The 27,741-nt window shown below is 45.4% G+C and overlaps 1 protein-coding gene across 11 annotated transcripts in view; it reads left to right on the top strand.

Annotated features, from left to right (window-relative positions):
* Nucleotides 1-27,741, top strand: part of LOC119972708 (cAMP-regulated phosphoprotein 21-like) — a 503,944-nt gene that overhangs the window by 360,955 nt on the left and 115,248 nt on the right. For 7 of the 11 annotated variants that reach the window (XM_038809853.1, XM_038809854.1, XM_038809859.1 and 4 more), the window contains 8 exons: nt 2,628-2,768; nt 4,517-4,625; nt 4,847-4,966; nt 8,573-8,610; nt 13,883-13,942; nt 14,034-14,263; nt 20,118-20,345; nt 24,745-24,911. In XM_038809853.1, coding sequence (XP_038665781.1) covers nt 2,628-2,768; nt 4,517-4,625; nt 4,847-4,966; nt 8,573-8,610; nt 13,883-13,942; nt 14,034-14,263; nt 20,118-20,345; nt 24,745-24,911 — 1,093 coding nt within the window. The remainder of the gene's footprint in view (nt 1-2,627; nt 2,769-4,516; nt 4,626-4,846; nt 4,967-8,572; nt 8,611-13,882; nt 13,943-14,033; nt 14,264-20,117; nt 20,346-24,744; nt 24,912-27,741) is intronic. The other 4 variants (XM_038809860.1, XM_038809858.1, XM_038809862.1 and 1 more) reach the window with 3 other exon arrangements.

The raw sequence follows: 27,741 nt of genomic DNA, 5'->3' as shown, positions 1-27,741 counted from the left end.
GAGTTCCAGGATTTTGCCGCATTGACAGTGAAGGAACAGTGAAATCATTCCAAGTCAGTATGGTGGGTGACTTGAAGGGGAACTTGCAAGTGGTGGTGTTCCTGTGTGTCTGTTGCCCTTGTCCTTCTAGGTAGTAGAGGTCACAGGTTTCAAAGACGTTGTTGAAGGAGCCTTGGTGATTTACTGCAGTGCATCTTGTAGATGGTACACACTGCTGCTACTGTACGTCGGTGGTGGAGAGATGGAATGGCTGTTTATTGTGGTGAATGGGTTGCCGACCAAATGGGCTGCTTTGTTCTGTATGGTGTTGAGCTTCTTGAGTGCTGTTGGAGCTGCACTCAACCAAGCAACTGGAGAATGTTCTATCACACTCCTGACTTGTGCATTGTAGATAGTGAACAGGCTTTGAGGAGTCAAGAGATGAGTTACTCTTTGCAGGATTTCTAACCTCTGTGCTATTCTAGTAGGTACAGTACTTATATTGCTAGCCCAGTCAGTTTCTGGTCAATGGTAACCCCCCAGGATGCTGACAACGGTGCAATAGGTGATGGTTAGCTTCTCTCTTGTTGGAGATGGTCATTGCCTGGCACAAGTGTTACTTGCCACTTACCAGCCCAAGACTGAATATTGTCTAGGTGTTGCTGCATAGGGCATGGATGGCTTCAGCATCTGGGGAGTCGCAAATGATGCTGAACATTGCACAATCATCCACTTCTGACTTTATGGTGGAGTGCAGGTGATTGATGAAGCAGCTGAAGTGGTTGGGCCTAAGACACGACCGTTGGAATCTCCTGTAGCAATGTTCTGGGACTGATATGATGCACGCCTACAACTACCATTTTCCTTTGTGCTAAGTATGATTCTGACCAGACGAGAGATCCCCCCCCCCCCCCCCCCTCATTCCCATTGATTTCAATTTTCCTGGGTCTCCTTGCTGCCACTCACAGTCAAATGTAGCCTTGATGTCAAGGACAGTCACTCTTACCTCACCTTTTGAGTTCAGCTCTTCCATCCAGCTTTGGGCCAAGGCTGGAGTGAGGTCAGGAGCTGAGTGGTCCTGAGTGGCCATTTCATAGACTGTTAAGAATGGTGTGAACTAGAGTCCAGGCCAGACAGTGGTTGTGGATTCTTTTCCCTTTTGGACATTAGTGAACATGATGGGATCTTACAATCATCCAGTCCATTTCAATTTTTAAAATTTATAAATTTTGAGTACCCAATTATTTTTTTCCAATTAAGCGGCAATTATGAATGGCCAATTCACCAACACTGCACATCTTTTTGGGTTGTGGGGGTGAGGCCATGCAGGCATGGGGAGAATGTGCAAACTCTACACAGACAGTGATCCGGGGCCAGGATCGAATCCAGGTCCTCGGCGCGGTGAGGCAGCAGTGCTAACCACTGCGCCACCATGCTGCCCTTATCCAGTTGCGTTCATGACATTTTTTCCGGCCTTAAAATAAACAGGTGTATTGAATTAACATTTGTAATTAGTTATTGTGTATTGAACTCTCAGGTTCTGGATTCTCATAGCGTAACTGTAGTTTCAGCAGTGCTTCCTGTCAGACACCTATTTCTCTTTCAGGTGCTTGGGCCAAGGTTGGAGTGAGGTCAGGAGCTGAGTGGTCTTTCATGGGCTCATGGGATTTCACACAGTTACCATTGTTCCACCAGTGTTGCCCTGCGCACTGCAGCTCCCTTGCAGTCTAATGAATAACAGCATATTTATCATCCAGGAGAGCTGCATAGCACAGAAGAACATTTGACAGAGGTTTCACAGAAGGTGCCAGGACTTAATGCTGGTAACTTTTGTTCCTCTCTTAGAACGTATAGAACAAACAGTGCAGAAGGAGGCCATTCGACCCATCGAGTCTGCACCGACTCACTTAAGCCCTCACTTCTACCCTATCCCCATAACCCAATAACCCCTCCTAACTTTTTTGGTCACCAAGGACAATTTATCATGGCCAATCCACCCACCCAGTCTTTGGACTGTGGGAGGAAACCGGAGCACCCAGAGGAAACCCACGCAGACACGGGGACAATGTGCAGACTCTGCACAGACAGTGACCTAGCGGGGAATTGAACCTGGGACCCTGGCGCTGTGAAGCCACCGTGCTGCCCCTTGTGCTACCGTGCTGCCCCTCTTAATCAAAAGAGTCTAACTGCATTAAAACCAGGAGTGTTCATTACTTGGAGACATGTTAAATATTTACACTAGAACAAAGTATGACTGTTTGTACCATATCTAAAATTCCTATTCGAGTAAAAATGGCGGGAGTGTATTCATGCTGGGCTCCTCCCATTTGTCGACAATAATCATGGTTGGAGAGCTGTTTTTCCCAGGTTAGTGTGGCTCTTCTGTCACAGTTAAAGTGAATGAACTGGAGATTGTATGGGAAATGTTACATTCCGTGGTGCCCAACTGCACCTCTCCATGGCCGATATTATGTTGCTTAACTGACGGACCTGCGCCCCGCTTCCTATCCAAAAGTTCAACCACAACCTAACCTTGTGCAGCAGCATGAGTTATTTCTTATTTTCCAGTAAGCCCGTGACTGCTGTCTTATACTGAAGAATTATCTTCATCGGGAAGGAGTTGACTTTCTTTGTTTTTCCTCTCCTAGCAATCACTATAAGAAATTCCCTCCAATGTCATCATATCATCGGATGTTGGTACACAGAGTAGCAGCTTATTTCGGAATGGATCATAATGTAGATCAGACTGGAAAGTCTGTTATAATCAACAAAACTAGCAATACTAGAATGTAAGTATATTACCATTTCTTCTTGGTGATTATCTTTCAGAAGTGACCTTTTGTGTTAAATTAATCTCTTTTGTTGTTCATTTACATACATGATTCCATTACGCCCAGTCCTGGATAATATTCTTTGCAAAGCTTACAGATTGTGCATTCGCCAACAATGTACATGATAACTGGAACTCACCACTCAACACTCCTCCCCTGGCTTCCTGCTCTTACAAACATCACTCTGCCACACATTCGTCGACTGATGGAAACCCCACGCTGGCTGTAACCATCCGTACTGTGTCTCACTTAGATCAGTATTTTTGGGCTATTTAGGCTGGATTCTACACTTCGCGATGAAAGCAGCGAATTGCGAATGGGTGGGGAATCGTGCACAATGGAAAAATCTAGACTTGCGCCTGGCGGTGATTCCGTCGCCATGCTCCGGTCCCCCACTGGTGGAGCTATTGACGTTTTTTCCCTGCACTGGCGGGTTCATGCAAAACCATAATTTGCATGGATTAAAATATCATTAGCGGCTTCCACACTTCATGCTCCATACCTCCAAGATGCTCTGCCCCACTCAGGCGGACATCACGCGGGCATGAATTGGTGCAAGTATTTACAGGTGGGGACTGAGTACCATGGCTGTTGAGCGGGAGCCTAAAAATCCTCTGAGAATGCATCAAACACTGTTGGGCCTGCTGGGAGGTGGCTGCTAGAGCCGGATACATTATTGGGGAATGACATGGTGCCAAGATCTTGGACTCAGGGTGATCCCACTCAGGATCGGGGTGGCCTAGCTCAGACCACCACTCCTGTGGTGCTATTTACAGACTCCTTGCTGCTCACACTGTTGAGTGCTGCCTGTGTCCTTTGAATGCTCAAAGAACCTCTGGTGTTCTGTGATCCCACCCAGGCCGTCCCTCTGGACATCTCATATGACAGCTGTATCATCAAGTGGATGGGCTTGGCCAAGCTTAATCAGGGACCCACTAGGTATTGGCACTCCTCAGAGGAAGCAGGCGATTTGCAGAGCTCATACCAACCAAAGGACACCTCCACCATGGCCTTTGGAACCCTCCTTGGTTCTCTACCCCTCTCAGGGCAGAGGCCTCACCAGTGACCCTCACCCCTCAGGATCACCACCTGGTGAGGCTGGCAGCACTGACTCCATCTGCCAGCACCTCCCAGGCACTGTTCAGTTTGCAGCCCACCCTGGAGAAGTATCCGTCCTTTCCTCACTGGCATGGAGCAATGGGGGCATCTCAGACTCCCAAACCCAGGGAACAGGTCTTCTGTGAGCCTTCTTCATGGCTAGTGAGTGTGTGGTATGTGGACCATTTATAAGCAGCTCCAGCGGTCCGTCTCTTTAGCACTAATTCGTGCCCCAGTGGTGACACCACCCGCCGGGCCGGGAATTACTCTCAATTCGCGGCAACAGAGTGCTGGCCTGTCTGCATGTCCTGAATCCTGGAACGAATAGCGCCTCCAAAAGAAATGCATATCCCAGCGGGAACATTTAGTTTTCCAAATGGAGAATTCCAGCCTATGTAAATGAAATGAAAAATGAAAATCGCTTATTGTCACGAGTAGGCTTCAAAGAAGTTACTGTGAAAAGCCCCCAGTCGCCACATTCCGGCGCCTGTCTGGGGGGGCTGGAACGGGAATGTGTCAGTGATACAAATGTTTTGTAAATGCCAGTGAATTACCGTTGCATAAAAAACAGTTTAATTGCATTTCTGTGTTTTTATATTTGCCAACAGACCAGAACAAAGGTTCTGTGAGCACATAAAAGATGAGAAAAATGACGACTCCCAGAAAAGATTTATTTTAAAAAGAGATAATTCTAGTATGGATAAAGAAGACAATCAGGTATGTAACACTGTGTGAAGCTTGGGAATAAAACTTTTGCTGATAATATCCAGCAGCAAAAGATATTCAATTTTTAATCCGCTCAGTCAGTTAAGCTATTATACATACATATGATGGCAGTAATATGTGTACTTTAACTAATCTGCTCAAAACCTCAATTCAGTTGGATGGGATTTTAAATAGGTTTATGTGTAAACGAACAGTATTTCATATCCTTTCAGGAAATGTTTATCTTGCAGCAAAATAGGATTCATCCATTTAGAGATGATAGAAGAAGTAAATCAATTGAGGAGAGAGAAGAGGAATATCAACGAGTAAGAGAGAGAATTTTTGCACAAGATGTAAGTAATTTCTCTGCTAGCCTCGTACCCCATTTACACGGGGACATCAAATTGAGTTCGGATTCATCGATCTGAACTGAATTTGGCCTCCCTAGCGTTTGCACTCACCTCTACCCTGAACCAGTACGTGTGTCTGAACAGGATTGAATATAATTACCTGTCTGAGGGATGTGCTGGTTAATTGGGCAGAACAAAAATTCAGCAGAGATTTGAATCAGACTGGTCGTACCAGACTGATCTGGATCCTTTGCGTCTGTGCTGGACTTATAACAGGGTAAATAAATTGCTATCATTTAATTATCGAACGAAAACAGCTGTAAATTCAAAATTATTTCAAATTTACAGCTGTAGTGTAAACGGGGCTGTAGACAGGCTGAATTCATAATTAGATAAAGTAAATATGGCTAACACAACAAATAAATAGACTGCAAATAAACTTTGTGCATTACAAAATTCTGAACTCATTGACTGGGATTTTCTGCTCCCTCCCCTCGGGCAGGATCTTCTGGTCCTGACAAGGGCCATCCCTGTGGCAATGCAACGCAAATGGCCATTGACTTCAATGGGACTGAAAGATCCTACCGGTGGCGAATGGCGAGCGGCCTTTGCTGCTAGAAAATCCGCCACGAAGGGATTGGAAAATCCTGCCCACAATACAAAAATAGTTGAGGAATGTTCACTAAGTAGTCAGGATGAGAGGTCACCCAATTCTATTCAAACTAAATGATGTGATTAAATTCGACATGACATTTTAAAGTTGACAGCGGGATGATTTTGTGCTGTAGCATCACAACAACAAAAAAAATCATGTGGAAATGCTTCTGGTCATATATAAAACCTTCATCAGTTAATACATTTCAACACGCGGAAGCATTAGCAAATATTAAACAGATGGAAAATAAGTCAAATCAAAGTTAATTTAAATCCGTGCAACAGATTGAATCGGAAAATTAGCAATGAGAAAAATGGAGCTTATTGTATAACATTCTCTGTACATCTTCCAGCCTAATCCCGCGTTGCTTCATCTTCTCTTGGTAAATTTGTACATTTGCCGACCAAAGCAAGTCTTGAAATTGATGTACTTCAGGAAATATATTTATAATGAAGAAGGGAAAGTTTGGGCCACGGCAGCAGACCTGTCAGAATTTGAAAAGAGAGGTTCATGTCTCAGGCGAGAACTTTTCAATGTCACAAAGAATCTCAGTCTTAGATCAATTGCCAACCTTTCCTGTTTCAGACAATTATGATCTTACTATCGTTTCTGATTTTTCAGAAATTACTTTTATTTTCCTCGTCCCTCTCAACATGGGTGGTTTGTTATTTGAGGAGATCAGATAGTCATCATGATGATCTTTAAATTTTGTTTTGACAATTTGCTTCTTACTTTTCTGATTGCATTGACATCTGCTGCTGTAAATATACAGAGTACCTCACTCAAGTTACATCATGTGATGTTAGACAGTCGGTGTTGGCAGGTCATTAGTCCAGAAGGAACATTGTCATATCTAAATTTGATTTTGTCCTCCAGTGACATCCACAGGTGTTTTACTGTAGGGAGACTGACTGGGAGTAGGAATCCTGGCTGATTTCTTCTTCCTTATTCAAGGGCGCTGAGGCTAATCATAATGCCTCTTCTGTCATTGCAGCTGACTGGACACAGCGGAAGTCAAAATGGGGAGCTTCTGGTCTCTACGGTTTAGTTGCTGCACTGACTTCACTGACCAATTATCGGGAATTTCTGACCATATATCTTTCAAACTTTAAAAATTAATCATTATACTTACCTCAGAATTTGTACAAATGTTTACAACATTGCAATTAAAGTTAAATGGCTAAATATATCGCTAAATAACTTTTGCGATGTGAATCTTAGTTTCTTTGTTCAAATTAAATTGCTGCATTATTTTGACTTATCTTGTATGTTACAGAGATCAGCTTAAACTTGTTCCCACTGCATTTTGTCTTGTTTCTCCCTCTAGCCCCATTATTTGTCCAATTTCATGGCTGTACTCTGATATCACTGAAATGCAGTACATTTCTACAGTGCAGTTCTGGGTTGTGCAGATGGTTTGAGCAAGTTGCAGATACCGGCATGTGTAGCCAAATTCTGATTTGAGCACTTTTTGTACCTCTTGTAATAGCGGCAGCATGAATTCATGAAATGAGTGCAGTTAATTTGAAATAGATCTTGATCTGCCTGTTGAACACCTTTGGCACTTATGTTGTAAGCATAAATTTTGCGAGGGAACGCTCCCGATATAGAGAAACAATACAATGCATCCAATATTCAGAAATCCTGATTTGTTCAGCATTCATTTTCATGAATGAAAGAAAGATCGGGAACACTGTAAATCAGGCATATCGACCATTGATCCTGATTCTCTTATCCTCAGTCTTCTACATCAGGAGCAGATCTTTGCAAAAATTGCCCTATTGAATGGGGTTAGCACTTTTTCTTCCAAACGTAAAGCACTCCAGATACTGGAAATCTGAACTAAAATACTGTATTCTCTGCAGGTCAGGCAGCAACTTTCAGAGGTCATCGACCTGAAACGTTAATTCATGTTCCTCTCTCCACAGATGCTGGTTAACATGCAGAGTATATCCAAAAATTTTCAGTTTTTATTTTAGCATTTATTCAATTCAGTGGTTTGTATTATCACAATATTTATAACTTGAGCCTTGCTGTTGTAATTTATTTTGCAAAAGGTTATGATTATTAAGAACACTTTGATCAATTGCTTTCGATATTTTGGTTTGAAATGAGAGGTAATGAACTTTTGATGAAAGTCATTTAGGTAAAGTTTTGAAACGACCTATGTATAGGGCCAAAATAAATATCAGCAAAGGTTATCATTAACCTTGGTGCTTCACAGTCAGCACAGTCACTTAAACATATTCGCCTTGTTAAGTAAAGTAACCTTAAAAAACAGTATTCTTTATGAGCATCATCTGATTAAGCCAAGCAGTTCAAGGTAAATAGGCAAAAAAAATTAGTGTTTGCTTTAAAAGGGTCCTTGTGGTAAATCATCTATGATCTGCATTCTTTCCCCTTCCAGTGACTATTGACTTGCTTCCTCGTTTATGGGAGGACAAGTTGTTCCGAACTGGTCACCTCATAAATAGCTACAGTCTCAATCACACTGATATGGTTCAATGATCCAGTCCATTTCCCTAGTCTATTGACCAGAAAGGGTATCATTTGCCATAAAATGATCCAATAAATTGACTTTGATCAAGAAAGAAATTTGTATCCATGTGGTTTATAGACTTGGAGACCTGGGGGTCGGTTAGCTCAGTTGGCTCAATGGCTAGAATGGTAGACAGCACAAGTTCAAGCCTGGTACTTGCTGTGATAATTCATGGAGGCTTAGCTCCTTACCTTGCCCCACACTTTATGTGGTGTGGTGTCTTCAAGCTATCAAATATTTGGCTCTCTCTAATGGCCTATGGTCCTTCGTGGATTACAGTTCATCAATCTGGACCAGTAGAGGTACCAGCTTATATGGTCTACAAAATGCTACTGAGCTATTTTCTGGACAGTTCAGCTGGAATTCAAAAATGTACATCTAGTTATATGTTGATATGTCCTATTTTTCTTTACAGTCCACATGTTCCCAGGACAGTCTGTACGTGGACACCAGGTAAGCATCAATTGAATCTTTTCAAATTGTAACATTAAGACATAGGCTAGTTATCAAATTGTGTCATTTAGCTATTCAACCATTTGAAATTCCTGAAATTTGTTTTGATGACATTTTAATTGCGACCATAGTAAAATGCTTATTTTAATTAGATTCCCAGCCACTGCAGCTATTTTATTCACCCTATTAACATGCCACCAGGTGTCTCAAAATGGTCAGGAATTGGATGGGAGGTAGCTGCCGACCTCCAAAATATAGGAAGATATCTAGGCGATAAGTGCTTTAATTTCCTCTTTTTCTCAGCAGAAAGCACTTAAACGCTTTTGATGTGATGAGGACCTGTCAATCATAGCTAGATGTTTATAAATATTATGGTTAGATTCACAGCAGGGTAAAAATGAAAATAAACAATCCAGACACTGGGTGTGTGGAAGCTATCACTCTCTCAATTGCAGCCTACTAAAAGTAATTTCACTTTCAAAGTGAATAGAAGTCTCCCAGATCAAAGGATCTGATGCGTTTTGGCTTTCTATTAGTAAAACCTACTGCTTTCCACATTTCTGTCTGAGGCAGCAGGTGTAAGGGACTGCTAAGTGAAACATCAGTGAATTTTCACGGTTTATGCCTGAACTGCTCTTTAGCTTCCAGGCAGGGGTGACTGATGGGAGATACCTCTGATATGTGGCTGATATGGGGGTCTCTGATGTAGGGGTCTATGATATGGGTGGGGTCTATGATATGGGTGGGGTCTCTGAAACGGAGGCTCTCTGATAGGAAGGAGTCTCTGATATATGCGATCTATAATATAGGGTCTCATAGATGGGTGGTCTCTAATATAGGGGTTTGAGGATGTCTGATAGGGTCTCTAATATGGGGGTTTGAGGGGGTCTGATGGGTGGGTCTGATGTAGAGTTTTGATTTGGGTGTCTGATGGGTGGGTCTGATAATGGGGACTGATTTTGGGGGGCATGATTAATGGGTGGCATGGTAGCACAGTGGTTAGTACTGTTTCTTCACAGCGCCAGGGACTCAGGTTCAATTCCCGGCTTGGGTCACTGTCTATGCAGAGTCTGCACGTTCTCCCCATGTCTGCGTGGGTTTCCTCCAGGTGCTACAATTTGCCCCCACAAGTCCGGAAAGATGTGCTTGTTAGGTGAATTAGACATTCTGAATTCTCCCTCAGTGTACCCGAACAGGCGCCAGAGTGTGGCGACTAAGGGATTTTCACAGTAACCTTATTACAGTGTTAATGTAACCCTACTTGTGACACTAATAAAGATTATTATTATTGAGTGTCTGATGGGCAGGTCTGATATGGGGATCTGATATGGGGTCTGATGGGGGAGGGGGCGGCGGTCTGATGGGGCTGCTGGGGGTGGTCAGAATTGCCACCTCTACTGGCAATTCTCATCAGTGCGGTATAAGGTACAGGTAGCAAGCCCACACATGCTTTCCCAACCTAGCCGGCTCCATTCCTGGAGTTGGCATTCCTTGCACCACCCCACCCACCGGCAATTTTCATGGAGTGGAGCCAGCTTCCCCATGACTCATGGTCATAGTCTGGATTTCAGGCCCTTGTAAAAAGCAAGTTCTCAAGGTCTTACCATGCACCCTAGACCATCCTCATGGCTTCTCATGCTCTCCTTGCCACCCCAATGCTAACTCCTATCGTGTCCATTCACAACGTACATAACTAATGAACTGTATAATAACAATGACATATGTAATTGCTGAGGAAAAAAGAACCAGCCATTCAGAAATGTTCTATGAACAAACAGCTGTCTTACAACTGTGTCAATCATGGGAAATCCCGCTGACGTGAAACGTGTTTTGGGACTCGCGCGGGATCATCTGCCCCTGCCACCAAACCTGCACCACCCAAAATAACAATGAAAAATCCTCCCCCCTCCCAATGTTTTTATTTGGATAGGATTAAGAGGTGTGAAGTGTTTGAAGCCTCTGTAAACGATACTTTGATGCTGTGTCAGATTGTCCTCGCCCCCACCACTAATGACGTAACAGGTATCCCGGTGTTGAATGTCAGGATCCACATTTGAATAGACATAAAAAAATATTAGCAGGCCTCTACACCTGATAGCACTGTCTCCCTTCACTCTCCCCCACCCCCCGCCCCCGTTTCCACCAGGTGTGCACCTGGCAACAGAACCCACTAAACACACACGAGCGTGTACAGCCACCAGGGGGGAGAGGGAATGCCAGGAGGTGTTCTGGAGGTGGGTGTGTTCCATGAGTGGGGGCGTTTCGTGGGTTGGGGGGATGGAGTCCCTTGATGAAGAGTGTTCAGTGACGGCTTGGGTTCCGTGACTGTGGGGCTCGGCTCCATAGTAGTGTGGAGTGCGGGGTCTGAGATCTATGGCGGCAGTGCCTTGGAGATGGGGGGGTGAAAGTACTGTGGTGGGAGGGGCACGGTGGTGAGGAGGTTGCGCTGGGTGGAGGGGACCCCGATCATTTAAAAGCATAAGTTTCTGGTGGGAACAATCAGAACGCAATGTCGTGGGGATCCACTCCTTGGGCGGAATTCTCCGACCCCCCGCAGGGTCGGAGAATCGTCCGGGGCCGGCGTAAATCCCGCCCCTGCCGTGGCTGGAATTCTCCGCCACCCGGGAATCGTCGGGGACGGGAATCACGCCGCGCCGGTCGGCGGGCCCCCCGCGGCGATTCTCCGGCCCGCGATGGGCTGAAGTCCCGCCGCTGACAGGGCTCTCCCGTCGACGTGGTTTAAACCACCTCTGGTGCCGGCGGGAGCAGGCGGCGCGAGCGGACCCCGGGGTCCTGGGGGGGGGGGATCTGACCCCGGGGGGCGCTCCCACGGTGGCCTGGCCCGCGATCGGGGCCCACCAATCGGCGGGCGGGCCTGAGCCGTGGGGGCACTCTTTTTCTTCTGCCCCCGCCATAGCTCCGGTCCGCCGGGACCCCCCGCCCCGCCAGGTAGGGGAGAATCCCGGCCCTTAACTTTTTTGATGAAGTGGTTAAAAATACGCCAATGGAAGATATCCTTGGGGCCAGAAGATTCCACCCCATCTTTCCCGCTCGCTGTGCTACTCTGCAGAAAAATGGGAAAATTCCGCCTGTTGATACATTGACAAAAAAAATCACAGAAAGAACTTATTCGAAACACTGAAGACATCAATCAAGCAAAGTCAAAAATTAATTTCACTTGTTAAAAATAAATATCCAATGGAAGAGCTAATCCTCTTGTTGGTCTGGGTTCTCAGCCAAGCATGCTTAATGAGGACCTGTCCTAGGTCACAGGGAACTGATGTGGAGAGTAGTGGTACAGGAAGAAGTCTTACAACACCAGGTTAAAGCCCAACAGGTTTGTTTCAAATCACTAGCTTTCGGAGCGCTGCTCCTTCCTCAGAATGAGGCAGGCCTTCCAAACAGCCCACCTCGGCATTGATCCAACTCCTGCTGGGACCTTAACCTCGGAGAGAAAATTGTGTGTGGTGAGTCTGTCGAGTTAGGAAATTCCACGACACAAGCTTTCTATCTCAGTAGCAAAAACCTGGTCCAAATCCTTCTCAAACGGATTGGATTAGACAACATCACTAACTATGTTCACATCCTCTCCTAGTTTACCTCATTCCTTCTGGCCATCCAAACACATTAAATGTTTTTGAACAGGATGCTGAGTAAATACAGCGCTCAGCGTTCACTGATAATACTGAATTGTGAACGCATTTACACTTACTTTGTCAAGTCACTCAGTTAGATTAATCACAATGTTTAAAATGACTGAAACAAGCTTTTATTCCACTGTTTTGTTAGTCATATAAAATAGTTCCTACATTCCTTCCTTTTCTTTTTAAAATGTAAATTCAAAACTCCCGTCATAGTCAGAATATTATTTTGTTCAACAATGTAAGAGTCCCTCCTGTTTGTTCGTGTCTGTTCCCTTATTTTCCCCTTTATTTTATTTTGCTATTGGATTTTGAACCATGGAAGGTTAATGGACCTGTGACTTAAGGCAATGTGACTTTAAGGCATAGCAACCTTTAATTCGAACATACAGATTCCAGAAGGCTGTGCTGTTTTAGGCTGGTGGATGTAGATTGGCTGACATCAGTGCTGACTCGATTTGAGTGACTCGGCTGGCGGCCAATGAATGAGTCGAAAAGGCTGTATTCTGCCCGGCAACAGGTGGTGATTGGATATTTTTCCTCTTGAGGTGCTTTTGAGGGCAAAGGCTGGGTATTTGGTTTCACTTTCAATTCTGCAAGCTGGATGGAGGAATACTAACTCTCTCTCTCAAAGGTCTGATGAATTCTCTCTGGAAATCCAGTATTAGAGCTCTCTCTCTCACCAGAAAAGGCTGTGCAAGCAGAATCCAGAATCTTCAGGAAAGAGACTGATGTGAAGCAGAATATGACAGCTCTCTCTGCAAGAAAGAGGCTGCAGTGAGGCCTGAGGCCTCTCTTGGAAAAGCTGTGAGTAAGACATACTGCTGAGCTGCAAAGAAGAATATTATAAACTGTAGGCCAGAGACTTTAAACCACATTCATACTGTGAAGAGGGTGCACTGAACAACTCATCACCTGAAGCAAGGACTCTTACCTTTTGACCATTACCCTTATTATTTTTCACTCTTTCCCTCCCCCTCTGTCTTTGTCTGTCCTGTGTGTGGGTAGAGGGTGGAGGCAGCTAATAGGAGTCAGGTATTCACTTGCCGTTAACTCGTTGTTTTACTGCATATTCTATATTTGTTTTGTTTATAAATAATCAGTAACTGTGTTTAAACTTACACACCTGGTGACTGTAATTATTGGACAGCCAAGGGCCAAAGATATGTATTTTCCTGCCCTGTAAAGTGTTAGAATCCATAAATAGACTCCATGTCTGCTAGTTCTGAATTCCCTTACCTTGTCTCCATCTGGAATGGAATCGTGACATTCTGATTCAGGCAGTGATTGAGGTCAAACTGCAAGGGGAATAGTTCCTTTATTTGCACCTCTTCAGTAAACGTTCCTTGCCCTTCCACACTCTCCAGTTGCTCACATAGCATTCACCATTTTTTTGATCAATAACGTTCTGGCAGTAACGCCACCTGGTGATCCATATACAAAGTGGAACGTGACACTAACCGAATTGACTTATATACTGTTTCGAGGGGGAGATTTTTGACTTCTCATCACTTACTATGGCAAAGTATCATGCTCCCATTTGATGGCTGCACTTGGTGGGTTATCTGAGATAAGAAGTGGTATTATTGTGCTTGATACAGAATGTTTACTGGTGCTTTTTATTTTCGCAGCTGCATGCTAGAGGATATCAGTATATTCAATGACACGCAGAAGAAGAGACAGCTATTTAGGTTGGTTATGAGACAAATAAAGGTGAGATTTCAATCAATTCAGTAGCAAAGCTGGATATTAATGGTACATTTTGTTTCTGTTTTTCTTTAGAAGTAATAGAGATGGAACAGGAAAAACATCAGGTAGTCGGCAGAGCAGTACAGAGTTGGATGTGAAGTGGACAGATCAGCGACCCTGGAGCAGTACTGACTCAGACAGCTCAAATCGAAACTTGAAGCCTCCTGTCACGAAGACAGCAAGTATTGGTGGCATAACTGTATTAACACGTGGTGACAGCACAAACAGTAACAGGAGTACGGGCAAACTCTCTAAAACAGGTAGCTGGTACTTGATAGGTTCCGTAGCTTTAGTCTTGCTGAGTTCCATGATAGAAAATAGGAATTAGTCCATAAAGCCTGAAGTGGTTAATTTAATGGCATAATTACAATTGGCATTGTGAGTTTTATTTCTCCGTGATTAAGCCACTTACACATTAATAAAGCACCCTCAAAGCAGAATTTGTTTATGTTGAATGAAACCATTTTATTTGCCTTCGTGTTCCACTCTACTCAGTATTTCCTGGCTGCTAGAACAGGTAAGGAACATACTCACAGACTTCTGCCAGTTCCATTTGTTAACTGGAGCCAGAAGCAGCACAAGAGTGGCATGGATTGTGTCTTCCTCTATTTTCTTCTTTTTTCACCATCTTCACATTTTCCGAAAGGACGTCAATCTGCAGTGCCATCATCTCCTCCAATTTTCAAAGCCACTTCCACTTACGCAATAATTTTCTTTTAATTTGTTATTCAGGCAGTTTCTAGACTGGAAGGCATATATCACAGCTTGGCGCCAGCTCTTACAGTCTTGAATTTCAATTATGTCAGCGAAAAGCTATGTTTTTTGGTAGCCCTTTTTAAAGTAAATGAGATTCAAACTTTGGGTGCTTGTGTTTCTTGAACAACTGGTGTATTTTTCAGCAGTGATGCCAAATGGAATAGTTGTATGAGGCTTGCCGGCCAAATGTAATGATTAGCTTCCTTCAGCATCAAGTGATACTCCCTTTAACTGGAGAATCACACTGTAATCCTGTTCACTCTTAAAACTATTAAGATGTCTCTGCTCTCTATTGTAGAATAGGGAACGTCCCACCGTTCTCTATGATTGGACAGAATATTTCTCAGAGGCAAATCGCCTTGTGCCTTCCCCAGGTTTGCTGGCGTAACTTGGGTGGAAATCTGAAATATGCCAATAAGTGGTATTTCCAGCACCCTATCCTCAGTGGAACCGGAGAATCCCCAAAAAGAGAGTGGAGTAACGGTCAGGAATTGTGCCTTAAGCGCAAAAGAAAAAGGGAAAACTCGAAGTTTGAAATAATTTGATGAGGAAAGAGAAATAACAAATATGTGAATAAAGGATAAGAGCAGAGGACAATTAGGGTTCATGGCGTACCCATAAGTGTACAAATGTATGGAGCATACCAAACAAATTGTAGGTGGAAATGCAGCTTGGCTTTATAACATCATTGTCATTACAGAGACACAGATAGTCACAACTGAAAAGTGAATGTACCAGGTAATAAGGTGTACAGGAAAGGAAAAGATTGGGGCAGCACAGTAGCATTGTGGATAGCACAATCGCTTCACAGTTCCAGGGTCCCAGGTTCGATTCCGGCTTGGGTCACTGTCTGTGCGGAGTCTGCACATCCTCCCCGTGTGTGCGTGGGTTTCCTCCGGTGCTCTGGTTTCTTCCCACAGTCCAAAGATGTGCAGGTTAGGTGGATTGGCCATGATAAATTGCCCTTAGTGTCCAAAATTGCCCTTAGTGTTGGGTTGGGTTATGGGGATAGGGTGGAGTTGTTGACCTTGGGTAGTGTGCTCTTTCCAAAAGCCGGTGCAGACTCGATGGGCTGAATGGCCTCCTTCTGCACTGTAAATTCTATGATTCTGTGATAGAGGGGAGGAAAAACTTTTGCGATTAAGAATGAAATCATTTTAACGATGCATGAGGATATGATGAGAGGTAAGCGGGCAATGGAAATGTTATGAACAGAATTAAGAAATAAAAAAGACTCGGGTGGGAGTTGTGCATAAAGGCTTTGGAAGAAGCTCTAAAACGGTATTGTATAACTGCTGAGGTTGGGCAAGAATGTAGCAAAGGCAGGTGATTTCAAGGGCGGGGGGGATTGACTTTTATACGGATTCAAATGAGAAGCTGACATATGTCAGAAAAGTAGTGAATTTCCTGAGTATAGTCAGAATAATTTCCTGCAAAATATGTCCAAGAGCCAAAATGGAACATGCCATGTTAGATTCAGTAGTGAGTAACTAGCCAAATTAAGTTAACAGCCTAATAATGCATAATCATTTATCGAACTGTGATTATAATGAGTTCAAGAAATCACAGGGGCCATTTATAAACTTACAGAATATGCAAATTATTTAATAGATGAAATTCAACATGGATAAAAGTGAGGGTGTACATTTTGATAGGAAGAATAGGGAGGTTACTTAATACTTGGAAGGTGCAAGTCCAGGTGGAGTACAGGAACAACGGGATCTCAGAGTAAGGACAAATATATCAATCATTAAATGCTTCACCACAGGATAGGAAGTACATTAAAAAAGCAACCAAATTAAGCAGTTGTTTTTTTTCTCAAGAGGGATAGAATTGAAAAGCAAGGAAGTTACACTAAACCTGTAGTGCACCTTGGTTAAACCACAATTAGGACAGAATTCCCCAACCTCACCCACAGCTCGGATTCTCCAGTCCTGCTGCAGTGAATGGTGAATTGGCTAATCGCCATATTCTCCGTCTTCGTTGGCAGCGGTGACGGGGCGAACAAGATCGGAGAATCCCGGCCTTAGAGTAAAGGTAAAGTCACCATAGTCCCAAATGACTGGGCTCTTTTCCCCTTTTGAGGGGGAGAGCTGACTGGTGGTGATTTAACCTGAGGATCGCCACACCTCAGGCGAGGGGCACGGTTGAGAAGGCGAGGGCCTTCATGAATAATCTCAGCCGGTACAGGAATTGAACCCGCGCTGCTGGTTTTACTCTGCATCACAAACCAGCTGTCTAGCTAACTGAACTAAACCAGCCGTAGACTACTATGTGTATTTCTGGTCACCATATAATAAACAAACTATAGAGTTATGGGAGTGGGTTCATATAGGCTGTACAGGGATGATACCAGGGATTTCACGAAAGGAGTGACAGGCAATGCTCTTCCTCTTAAAAAAACAAGGGCGTGGAGTGACCAAATAGAAGTGTTTAAAATTAAGAAAGGTTTTAGAGTGGATATAAACCAAAGATTTCCACTCGTCAGGAAGAGCATAACTGAATACCATCAATATAAAGTTGTCACACAAAATCCAATAAGGAATTTAGAAGAAATGTCTTCGCTCAGAGAGTGGTAAGAATGCTAGCACAGGGTTGAAACAAATATAGTTGCATTTAAGAGAAAACTGAACAGAAATATGTGAACAGAACAGTTGGTTCCATTGGTAGATTTAGATGAGAAAAGATGGGAGGAGGTTTGGGTGGAGACATTGGCAGGGTTGGGCAGAATGGTCTGTTTCTGTTCTAGATATCTTATGTAATACTATGTAAAATGTACCTAATGAAAAGGAAAAACATAAAACAGCTATTAATATTCTTGATTTACCTCAGGCTTCACTGTGCAAGAGTGGGGTGGGCTTGAAAACAGGCTTTAATGTGATACGGAAGCCATTTACACCGCAAAGTTTTTAAGAGCTGTACTTTCCACAAAAGCAAATAGCCATGGATGATGAAGAGACATCATTAAACAAAAAGAAAAAGAATACAGAAATGAAAAAGGGCTTTGATCCTTGGGAAAGGTACAAGGAAAAGCAAAATAAAATGGAGAGTAAGGGCTACAAAGAGGAGTATGAAAAGAAATTTGCAATGGTTATCAAAATCAACTCAAAATGTTTCAAAATTATGTTTGGAGCAAAGCATCATCAGGTACATTATGGGTCCCCTTGAAAATTGATGACAGTGATATTATTAAAGAAGATAAGGAAATGGTCGATATGTTGAATAATTACTTTTGTATCAGTATTTAAAGTTGAGGAAGAGATCAGCATCACAAGGTAAAAAAAAGTAAAGTTACCATAGTAGATGACAATAGGCTTCTTTCCCCTTTGACAGGGAGAGCTAATTGGTGGTGATCTAACCTGAGGATTACCACACCTCAGCGAGGGGCAAGGTTGAGCCTTCATAAATAACCTCAGCCAATGTGGGAATTGAACTCATGCTGTTGGCCTCGTTCTGAATCTACCACCTACCAAGCTAACTGAGTTAAACCAGGGCCCGACATTTGGAAAGATATATTTATAGAATAGAACAGTACAGCACAGAACAGGCCCTTCGGCCCTCGATGTTGTGCCGAGCAATGATCACCCTACTCAAACCCACGTATCCACCCTATACCCGTAACCCAACAACCCCCCCCTTAACCTTACTTTTTAGGACACTACGGGCAATTTAGCATGGCCAATCCACCTAACCCGCACATCTTTGGACTGTGGGAGGAAACCGGAGCACCCCGAGGAAACCCACGCACACACGGGGAGGACGTGCAGACTCCGCACAGACAGTGACCCTCCGCGAATCGAACCTGGGACCCTGGAGCTGTGAAGCATTTATGCTAACCACCATGCTACCGTGCTGCTCCTATAAACCGGGACACCAATTCAGGATGGCCAATATGGGCAGGGCAAGGGAGGGGAAGCAGGAGGCCGCACAACATGTGTACCAGGGCCGGCGCGCATGGGATGCCCCAATCGCCTCAACTTGGCTTGAAGGGCTGAGTTACCTACTCCTGGTTCTTTTTTTTAAATCATAGAATTTACAGTGCAGAAGGAGGCCATTCGGCCCATCGAGTCTGCACCGGCTCTTGGAAAGAGCACCCTACTCAAGGTCAACACCTCCACCGTATCCCCATAACCCAGTAACCCCACCCAACACTAAGGGCAATTTTGGACACTAAGGGCAATTTATCATGGCCAATCCACCTAACCTGCACATCTTTGGACTGTGGGAGGAAACCGGAGGACCCGGAGGAAACCCACGCACACACACAGGGAGGATGCGCAGACTCCGCACAGACAGTGACCCAAGCCGGAATCGAACCTGGGACCCTGGAGCTGTGAAGCCATTGTGCTATCCACAATGTTACCGTGTTGCCCTATTGGCCATAGTATGATGGGGATCACGGTAGCACAGTGGATAGCACAGTTGCTTTACAGCTCTAGGGTCCCAGCTTCGATTCTGGCGTGGGTCACTGTCTGTGCGGAGGTGCGGTGCTCTTTCCAATGCCGGTGCAGATTCGATGGGCTGAATGGCCTCCTTCTGCACTATAAATTTTATGATAATGGGAGTTTAGCTTAGATTTGCTAGAATGATACGTGGAGACCAAGGGTTGGATTTTGAGGAGAGATTACACAAGCTATGCTTGTATCCCCTTGCATTTAGAAGGCTGAAGTACTATGATTGAGGTTATTAAAGGAAACAGGTAAGATAGAGAGAAAGTATTTCTGCTGGCTGAGGACTCTCATACTGTGAAATAAGGACAACATACTTCGACTGGCTTAGAAGTTTGGAACTCGTGTCTGCAACTATCAATTAAAAAAAAATTTTTTTTTAATAAGTTTAGAGTACCCAATTATTTTTTCCAATTAAGGGGCAATTTAGTGTGGCCAATTTTTGGGTTGTGGGGTGAAACCCACGCAGACACGAGGAGAATGTGCAAACTCCACACGGACAGTGACCCAGAGCCAGGATCGAACCTGGGACCTCAGCGCCGTGAGGCAGCTGTGCTAACCACTAGGCCACCGTGCTGCCCTTGCAACTATCAATTGATGCTAAATCTTTTTTTTTTCAAACTGGGATTGATAGCTTTTGTCATTGCAAAGGATTCGGGACAAAGGCAGGTATCTGGGTGGGTCAATCATAATTTCACTTAATGATGGAAAAGCCACAAACATCTAAATGGTCCTCCCCTGTTCCTCTGAAAAATCAAACTCACCTGATACAGTAACAATATGCAAGAGAGCGGGGCTCTGACATTCAGTTTTAGGAAAATGTTTAATTCTGCCAGGGAAGAAGTAATTAATACATGTGCAGAAAGATGTGTTTCTGGCAAGTAAATTTTGATGATTGTTATTCATTCTCCAGGTTCAGAGTCTTCCAGTAGTGCAGGCTCCTCAGGTTCATTGTCACGGAACCATCAGCCACTACAGAGTACAAATGTTGTCCCGGCATCAGTCAACTCCACGGGCTCCGTCTCTTACTCAGATGGTGGAATGGGTGGACAGGTGGCACCTACAAGCACCAGCTACATTTTGCTTCCTTTGGAAGCTACAGGTATACCACCTGGCAGCATTCTGTTAAATCCACACACAGGTGAGTGCAACTGTTACTATAGCTCAAGGCTAATCAAAATCCAGAAATTAGGAGCCATCCATAATTGTTCTTTTTTCACAAGAAATGTAAAGAGTAGCAATCATTATTAACTGATTGAAAAACTTTTTCTAAATAAAATGTAACTATGCTTTATGCATTTTGCATGTGTGTATTAAACCCCTCTTTGATTCTCTTGAGAAAATGATAGTAATGGATGCCCCCTTACATGTCTCATATTAGAATTGAGTTTTTGCAATATCTCTTTTGACCTTGAGTGTATCTTTTGAGTTGGTGGGGTAGAGGAATGGAGAAGAGGAAAAGGCGTGCTGCTGCTGGAGTAGAACACCCACAGAGTTTAAAGAGCTATCTAACCACCCACCCAAATGCTTCAATGGGGATTCTATAACAAAGCAATTGGAACTTGCAAACAACTCATTTTTTTATTAATTTACGGGTTGTGGGCGTCACTGTTAGGCCAGCATTTATTGCCCTTCCCTAGTTGCCCTTCAGAAGGTGGTGGTAAGCTGCCTTCTGGAACCGCTGCAGTTCTTGCGGTGTAGGTACAACCACTGTGCTGTGAGGGAGGGAGTTCCAGGATGTTTCCCCAGCAGTAGTGAAGGAACGGCTATATATTTCCAAGTCAGGGTGGTGCGTGACTTGGAGGAGGACCTCCAGGTGGTGGGGTTCCCAGATATCTGCTGCTCTTGTCTTTCTAGATGGTAGTGGTCGTGGATTTGGAAGGTGCTGTCTCGGGAACCTTGGTGAGGTACTGCAGTGCATCTTGTAGATGGTACACATGGCTGGCACTGTTCATCGGTGGTGGAGGGCTTGAATATTTGTGGAAGGGGTAGCAATCAAGCGGGCTACTTTATCCTGAAAGGTTTTGAGCTTCTTGAGCGTTGTTGAAGCTGCACTCATCCAGACAAGTGGAGAGTATTCCATTACATTCCTGACTTGAGTCTTGTAGATGGTGGCAGGAGGTGAGTTACTGACCATAGGATTCCTGGCCTTGATCTGCCCTGGTAGTGACAGTATTAACATGGCGAGTACAGTTCAGTTTCTGATCAATGGTAAGCCCCCCAGGATGTTGATTGTGGGGGATTCAACAATGGTAATGCCATTGAATGTGAAGGGGCGATAGTTAGATCCTCTCTTGTAGAAGATGATCATTGGCTGACACTTGTGTGGTGCGAATATAACTTGCCACTTGTCATCCAGGTCTTGCTGCATTTAGACATGGACTGTTTCATTATCCGAGGAGTCACAAATGGTGCCGAACATTGTGCAGTCATCCGCAAACATCCCCACTTCTGACCTTATGATTGATGGGAGGTCATTGATGAAGCAGAATGTAGAAAACATAACAGATGAAATGCCTATGAAGGACACCTGAGCTTCAAGTGTGAGCGCCCTATTTCAACTGACCTCACAGGTGTCAGCATCAATTCCTGAACATTCTTCACTGATTTAGAATATATTGAAATCATTTATTTGTGCATCTTATGTACAAAATCTTACATGCTGACATCACATTATTATCACGTTAGGCCATTTTTCGCTTCCGGCCGCCTCCGATCTCAATTCTAATCCAAGCCAAATACCTTTAAAATGAAGCGAGAATTTTCTCTGTGCACAAAATTATTGACAAGCCAAAACTACATTTGACTGCCAATCCTAAATCAAAACACGGGGTATGATCTATGGCCACATTGCACCCTATGCTGTTCAGTGCGAGCCGGTTAGATTGCGGGATAGGTCAAAATTGGGATCCACGCCGGGCCCTGATCAGTTTCCAGATCCTGCCTAGACATAGTGAGGTTCCAATCAACCTTAACGCCCATTTAGGGCAATCTCCATATCATTAACGGGACGGATGTCCTATCTACCGGCCCCCATGATCTAACCGTGAAATCCCGGATGCTCTGTTTGCTTAGGCATCAGACTATATAAACTTCAAGCTGAACCAAGCCCATCAGGCTGACTGGAGAGCAGGATTCTCTGCCGTTGCTGGGATGCCCCAGGTAATTAATGGCATGCATGCTGCCTTGCATGTGCCGGATTAACAGGAAGGCATTCCACTCCCTGAATGTTCAACTCGTGTGCGACTACCACCTCTGGATCGTGCACGTGTATGCACGCTTCCCAGGTAGTGTGCATGACAGCTACATCCTGGAACACTCCTGAGATTAATGCCGTCTTCGAGCACCAGCTCTGGATGACAGGTTAGTTTTTGGAGAATAAGGGGTACCCACTGAGGTCCTGGCTCATGACACCAGTACAGAGGCTGGAGACCGATGCTCAGACCCGGTATAACCAGGTCCATGTTGGTACCCATGTTGTCATTGAGCGGTGCATCAGACTGTTCAATATGCGGTTACGATGCCTTGGCCACTCTGGTGGTGCACTGAAGTACACACCCCCCCGACGGTCACTCGCTTTGTGATGGTGTGTTGTGCCCTCCACAACCTGACACAGCACAGAGCATTGTGCTGGAGGTGGAGGAGGAGGGACATGTGCCTCGTCTGAGGAGGAGGGCGAGAAGGAGCCAGACTAGGAAGGAGCCAGACTAGGAAGGAGCTGAAGGACGAGCCCGGGGAGGACCCGCATGAACAGTCGGAGGATGGACGGCAGGCAGTAGCAAGGATCCAGCATGCCCCAAGGACAAAAGAGACCCTCAACCTCGCCAACTACTGACAGGACGGGGCTTTGTTTGTCATCCCCCCCCTTCCCACCCATTCCCCCCTCCATTCTGCCCGCACTATGCTGCTCCAGCCTCCCAGTATCTGTGTAACATCACCCCAGGGTGATGGGCCTGTGCCAACACTGTCAGTGGGTCATTAGTCGAGGCAGGAGGATGAGGATAACCCACTGTGAGGTCAGATCTAGTGCTCCTCAATCTACGCCATTGTGACTCCTGTCTTTTTGCTGATACCGTGCTCATGCCTATCACCTGCACGTGGCTATGCCTCATGCGAGCCAGATCCAGCACCAATGTGTAAGGGAGTCTGGGGCTGGAGTGAGCATGCTGCCGGCATTCAACTGCGGTCGCCACTCGAGCAGTTTGACCTCGGTACCAGGCATTGCCGGCTCCATCTCCAACACTCATAGCCTTTAGAACTCCTCTAATCACCTATGCAACTGCTGCAATTTCGCTGACATTCCCTCCTGACTCTAACAGCCTGCATCACCTTCGGGATAACCTTTCCCAGAGCCTCAACATCTGACTGGGACCAAGCTGGGTCCTGGGATCCTGCAGATCTCCGACTGCTGCCCCACATAGATGTTCCTGCTTCCACCTGATGTGTATCAGCGTCTGTTTGGTGCTCACCAAAATGTGCCCCAGAAGCCTGTCCATTAATGTCCCATTGAGGTGTGTGTCTCTGCATTGGTGGAAGGTGGGTTGATAGCTGTGACATCTCGATGGTGGCACCCTGGAGCTCTCATCTGGAGTGTTTTCTTGGAAGGTGGTTGGGGGGATGGGGGGTGTGTGGGTGTGGGTGGGGGGGGGGGGGGGGAGAATGGGGGGGGGGGGGGGGGGTGCAGGCAGGCCGGCACCGTCCAATAGATATCTTGCGGGAGAATGAAATGTGGTCAGTGAGAGAGAATGATCATTATGTCTGACATGAACTGACTTGCAACAGGTCGTCTGGGTAGGGTCGATGTATCCTCACCTTTGCGGCGCAGGCCATCCTCGGTGTCGGTGTCCAATCTGTCCTTGGACACCCATGTGACCTCCAGGGCCCTTTCCTCATAGGGAGTGGGGACTCTGATGTCAGGCACCCTGCCACTTCTCTGGGCCGTTTCCCACCTGTTATGTGCCAACTTCTTCTGTGGATACAAAGGGAGGGCATTGTGAGTTGCACACTTCATGCATTGGGTTTGTAAGGGGAAGGGTCGATGGCAGGCCATAGGCGTGGGCACCGCTGCTGGGCATGGACGGCCTGTGCTGGTAGATACCAGGGTATTCAGGAGTACAATTGTGGTATTATGCTGGGGGTGTGTGCGGTGTGCCAGCCACTGGCTCGTTGTGGGGGTGGGGTGGGGGTTCATAGATCATAGAATTTACAGTGCAGAAGGAGTCTATTTGGCCCATCGGGTCTGCAACGGCTCTTGGAAAGAGCACCCCACTTAAGCCCTCACCCCCACCCTATCCCCGTGAACCAGTAACCCCACCTAACTTAAGGGCAATTTTAACATGGCCAATCCACCTAACCTGCACATCTTTGGACTGTGGGGGGAAAACGGAGCACCCGGAGGAAACCCACGTAGACACGGGCAGAACATGCAGACTCCGCCCAGTGACCCAAACTGGGAATTGAACCTGGGACCCTGGAACTGTTAAGCAACTGTGCTAACCACTCTAGGTTGGATTTATTGACTTCCGCATTGCCTTTTGCAGGTCAACCCTTTGTGAATCCTGATGGAACACCCGCAATTTACAATCCCCCTGGTGGCCCACAATCAATTAGAAGTCAACTTCCTGGACAGGCTCCACAGCAGCCTGCTTCACAGCCACATCAGCAGCAGCAACAGCAGCAGCAGATGCCCAGTCATCTGGTTCCACAGGTAAGCCAAACACAACATTTTGTATACCTACCAGATCAACCTGTGGTTACTGCACAAATACAGTCGCCCTCCACGCACAGGATTTCTTATCCTGTTGGGATTTTCAAGTGCAGAGACAGTGTGGTGAGAGTCTTTGGAGGGAGTGGGGGGGAGGGGTAATAATGAATAAGGACAGAAAATAGGTGATTGCAATGTGAAATCAACCCACAGCCATTTTTTTACAATTCAGGCGGATTGCAAATTTCATGCTGACTGCTAATTTAAAATGATAGTAGTCTACCATCCAGCACTTAGCATTGCTGAGCAACCACGTTTCAGCTGGGGGTTCCAGTTCATGCAATCCTGCGGCCACATAAAATTTGTCTTAAAAGTAAGATGCATTCTGGTTACAGAGCAACACGAAGAGTGGAAATTGTGTAAAAGGACAGAAAGCAAGTTCCAGGATTTTCTCATGTGCATTGGGGGCTCTAGTGTAGGAGGTGGACAGGAGAGAGAGAGATTCAGTCTCCGCAGAGTCCAGAAAACCCTCCAGAAAGACATTAAGAAGGCAGTGGAAGCAGGTAGACATCAGGGTCCATACCAACAGTCTAGCCCCAAGGACCTGAGTGAGTGCAGAAAGAAGTTCAGTGATCTCAGATGAGTGATCAAGGTCAGTATATGCATCTTTACAAATGAATCACTAGACTCGCACACTGTTGCATTCACCACAATTCTTCACCACCAGCTATCTTCACCACCTCACTCCTCCGCTCTGAAGTCCCCACACCCTTCAAGAAGACCATCATAATACCAGTACCAAAGAAGAACAAGGTAGCCTGCCTCAATGACTACCGACCGGTGGCCCTGATGTCTGTTATCATAAAATGTTTAGAGCGGCTAGTCATGAGACGGATCACTGAAGTTTGCCTATCACTGCAACAGGTCCACAGCAGATGCTATCAGATAGCAGATGCTATCTCCCTGGCTCTACAATCAACACTCGAACACCTCAACAACAAGGACAGCTATGTAACACTGCTGTTCACCGACTATAGCTCCGCCTTCAACACCATTATCCCGACAAGACTAATAACCAAACTCCGCAATCTTGGACTTGACCCCTCCCTGTGCATCTGGATCCTCGACTTCCTGACCAACAGACCGCAATCTGTCAGGATAGGCAACAGCACCCCCTCCACAATAGTCCTCAACACCGGGGCCCCGCATGGATGTGTGCTCAGCCGTCTACTGTACTCCCTATACACACATAACTTTGTGGTAAGATTGAACTCCAACTCAATCTATAAGTTTGCAAATGATACGACATTGGTAGGCCGTATCTCAAACAACGACGAATTATACTACAGGAGGGAGATAAATCACTTGGTTTCCTGGTATACCGAAAACAACCTCTCTCTAAATGTTGGAAAGGCCAAGGAACTGCCTCGACTTCAGGAAGCGTAGCACGACATACACTTCCGTCTACATCAATGGCTCCGAAGTGGAGATAGTCGATAGCTTTAAATTCCTGGGGGTCACCATCACCAACAGTCTGTCCTGATCCACTCAGGTTGACGCAACAGTCAAAAAAGCCCAACAACATCTCTACTTCCTAGGGAAGCCAAAGAAATTTGACATGTCTGCATCGACTCTCACAAACTTCTGCAGATGTGCGGTAGAGAGTATCCTATCCAGCTCCATCACAGCCTGGTATGGCAACTGCTCGGTCCAAGATCGCAACAAACTGCAGAGTGTGGTGAACTCAGCCCAACGCATCACACAAGTTTGCCACCCTCACATTGATTCTGTCTACACCTCCCGCTGCCTCAGGAAGGCAGACAGCATTATCAGAGACCCCTCCCACCCAGGCATTGCCTTCTTCCAGACCCTTCCATCAGGCAGAAGGTACAGAAGTCTGAAAACCCACACATCCAGACATATGAATAGCTTCTTCACCACAGCTACAAGACTACCCCCTCGGACTGATCTCTTCCCTGTAAGAACACTATTCACGACCCCTATGCTGCTCTTGCACATGTATTTGCTTTGTTCGGCCCCTTGTTCTGCATTGTAACCAATCACTGTCGATGTACCATTTGTCAATGTTCTCTGTTGATTATTCTTTTTTCTACTATGTACGTACTGTATATGTTCCCTCAGCTACAGAAAAATACTTTTCACTGTACTTCGATACATGAGACAATAAATCAAATCAAATCAAAATTCACACTTAGCCATCAGCAGCCTCTATGAAGCACAACTCAGACCTCACATACGCAGCCTTAGCTCACCCTCACACACTTGCACTGTTGCAAACCTCAAATCCATATCTCTCCGCTTGCACTCGCTGTCAGCTATTCAGCTATGGCAAAGACATCGCCGAAACACATTGCACCACACTCACTTCTGACCCTCTCTTTTGCAGGACAAGATAGCATACTGCAACTGGTGGAGGACAGACACATCTGTATGTCCTCAGCCTCGTGAAGAACATTGTGTTAGCCATCATTAGAACGGCCAAGACTGAGGTCATGGCAAGTGGCAACACTAAAAGGAAATCACGCTCTGCCCCTACATGATTCACCATCTCAGATCACAATTCCTCCTCATCCCGCAATTTCCTCTGAGCTCGAAGCTGCAGATGTTGTAATAATGCATCTCTGGCTTTCTCTCACTTGCTTCAGCCAACCCTTGTGCATTTATCCTTTCAGATACCCAAGAACAGTCACGCACTCGTTTGGGAGTGTGAAATCAAAGAGGAGTAGGACACTCACTGCAGCCAACTCCGATCCTGGCACTGCATGTACTTTAGAGAGTAGAGGCAGGATCAGCTCGTGGTGAGTTATTGGGC

This window comes from Scyliorhinus canicula, chromosome 10, assembly GCF_902713615.1.
Source record: "Scyliorhinus canicula chromosome 10, sScyCan1.1, whole genome shotgun sequence".
NCBI lineage: Eukaryota > Metazoa > Chordata > Chondrichthyes > Carcharhiniformes > Scyliorhinidae > Scyliorhinus > Scyliorhinus canicula.
Note: the sequence above shows the minus strand (reverse complement) of the source record. Positions and strands in the feature narration are given on the sequence as shown.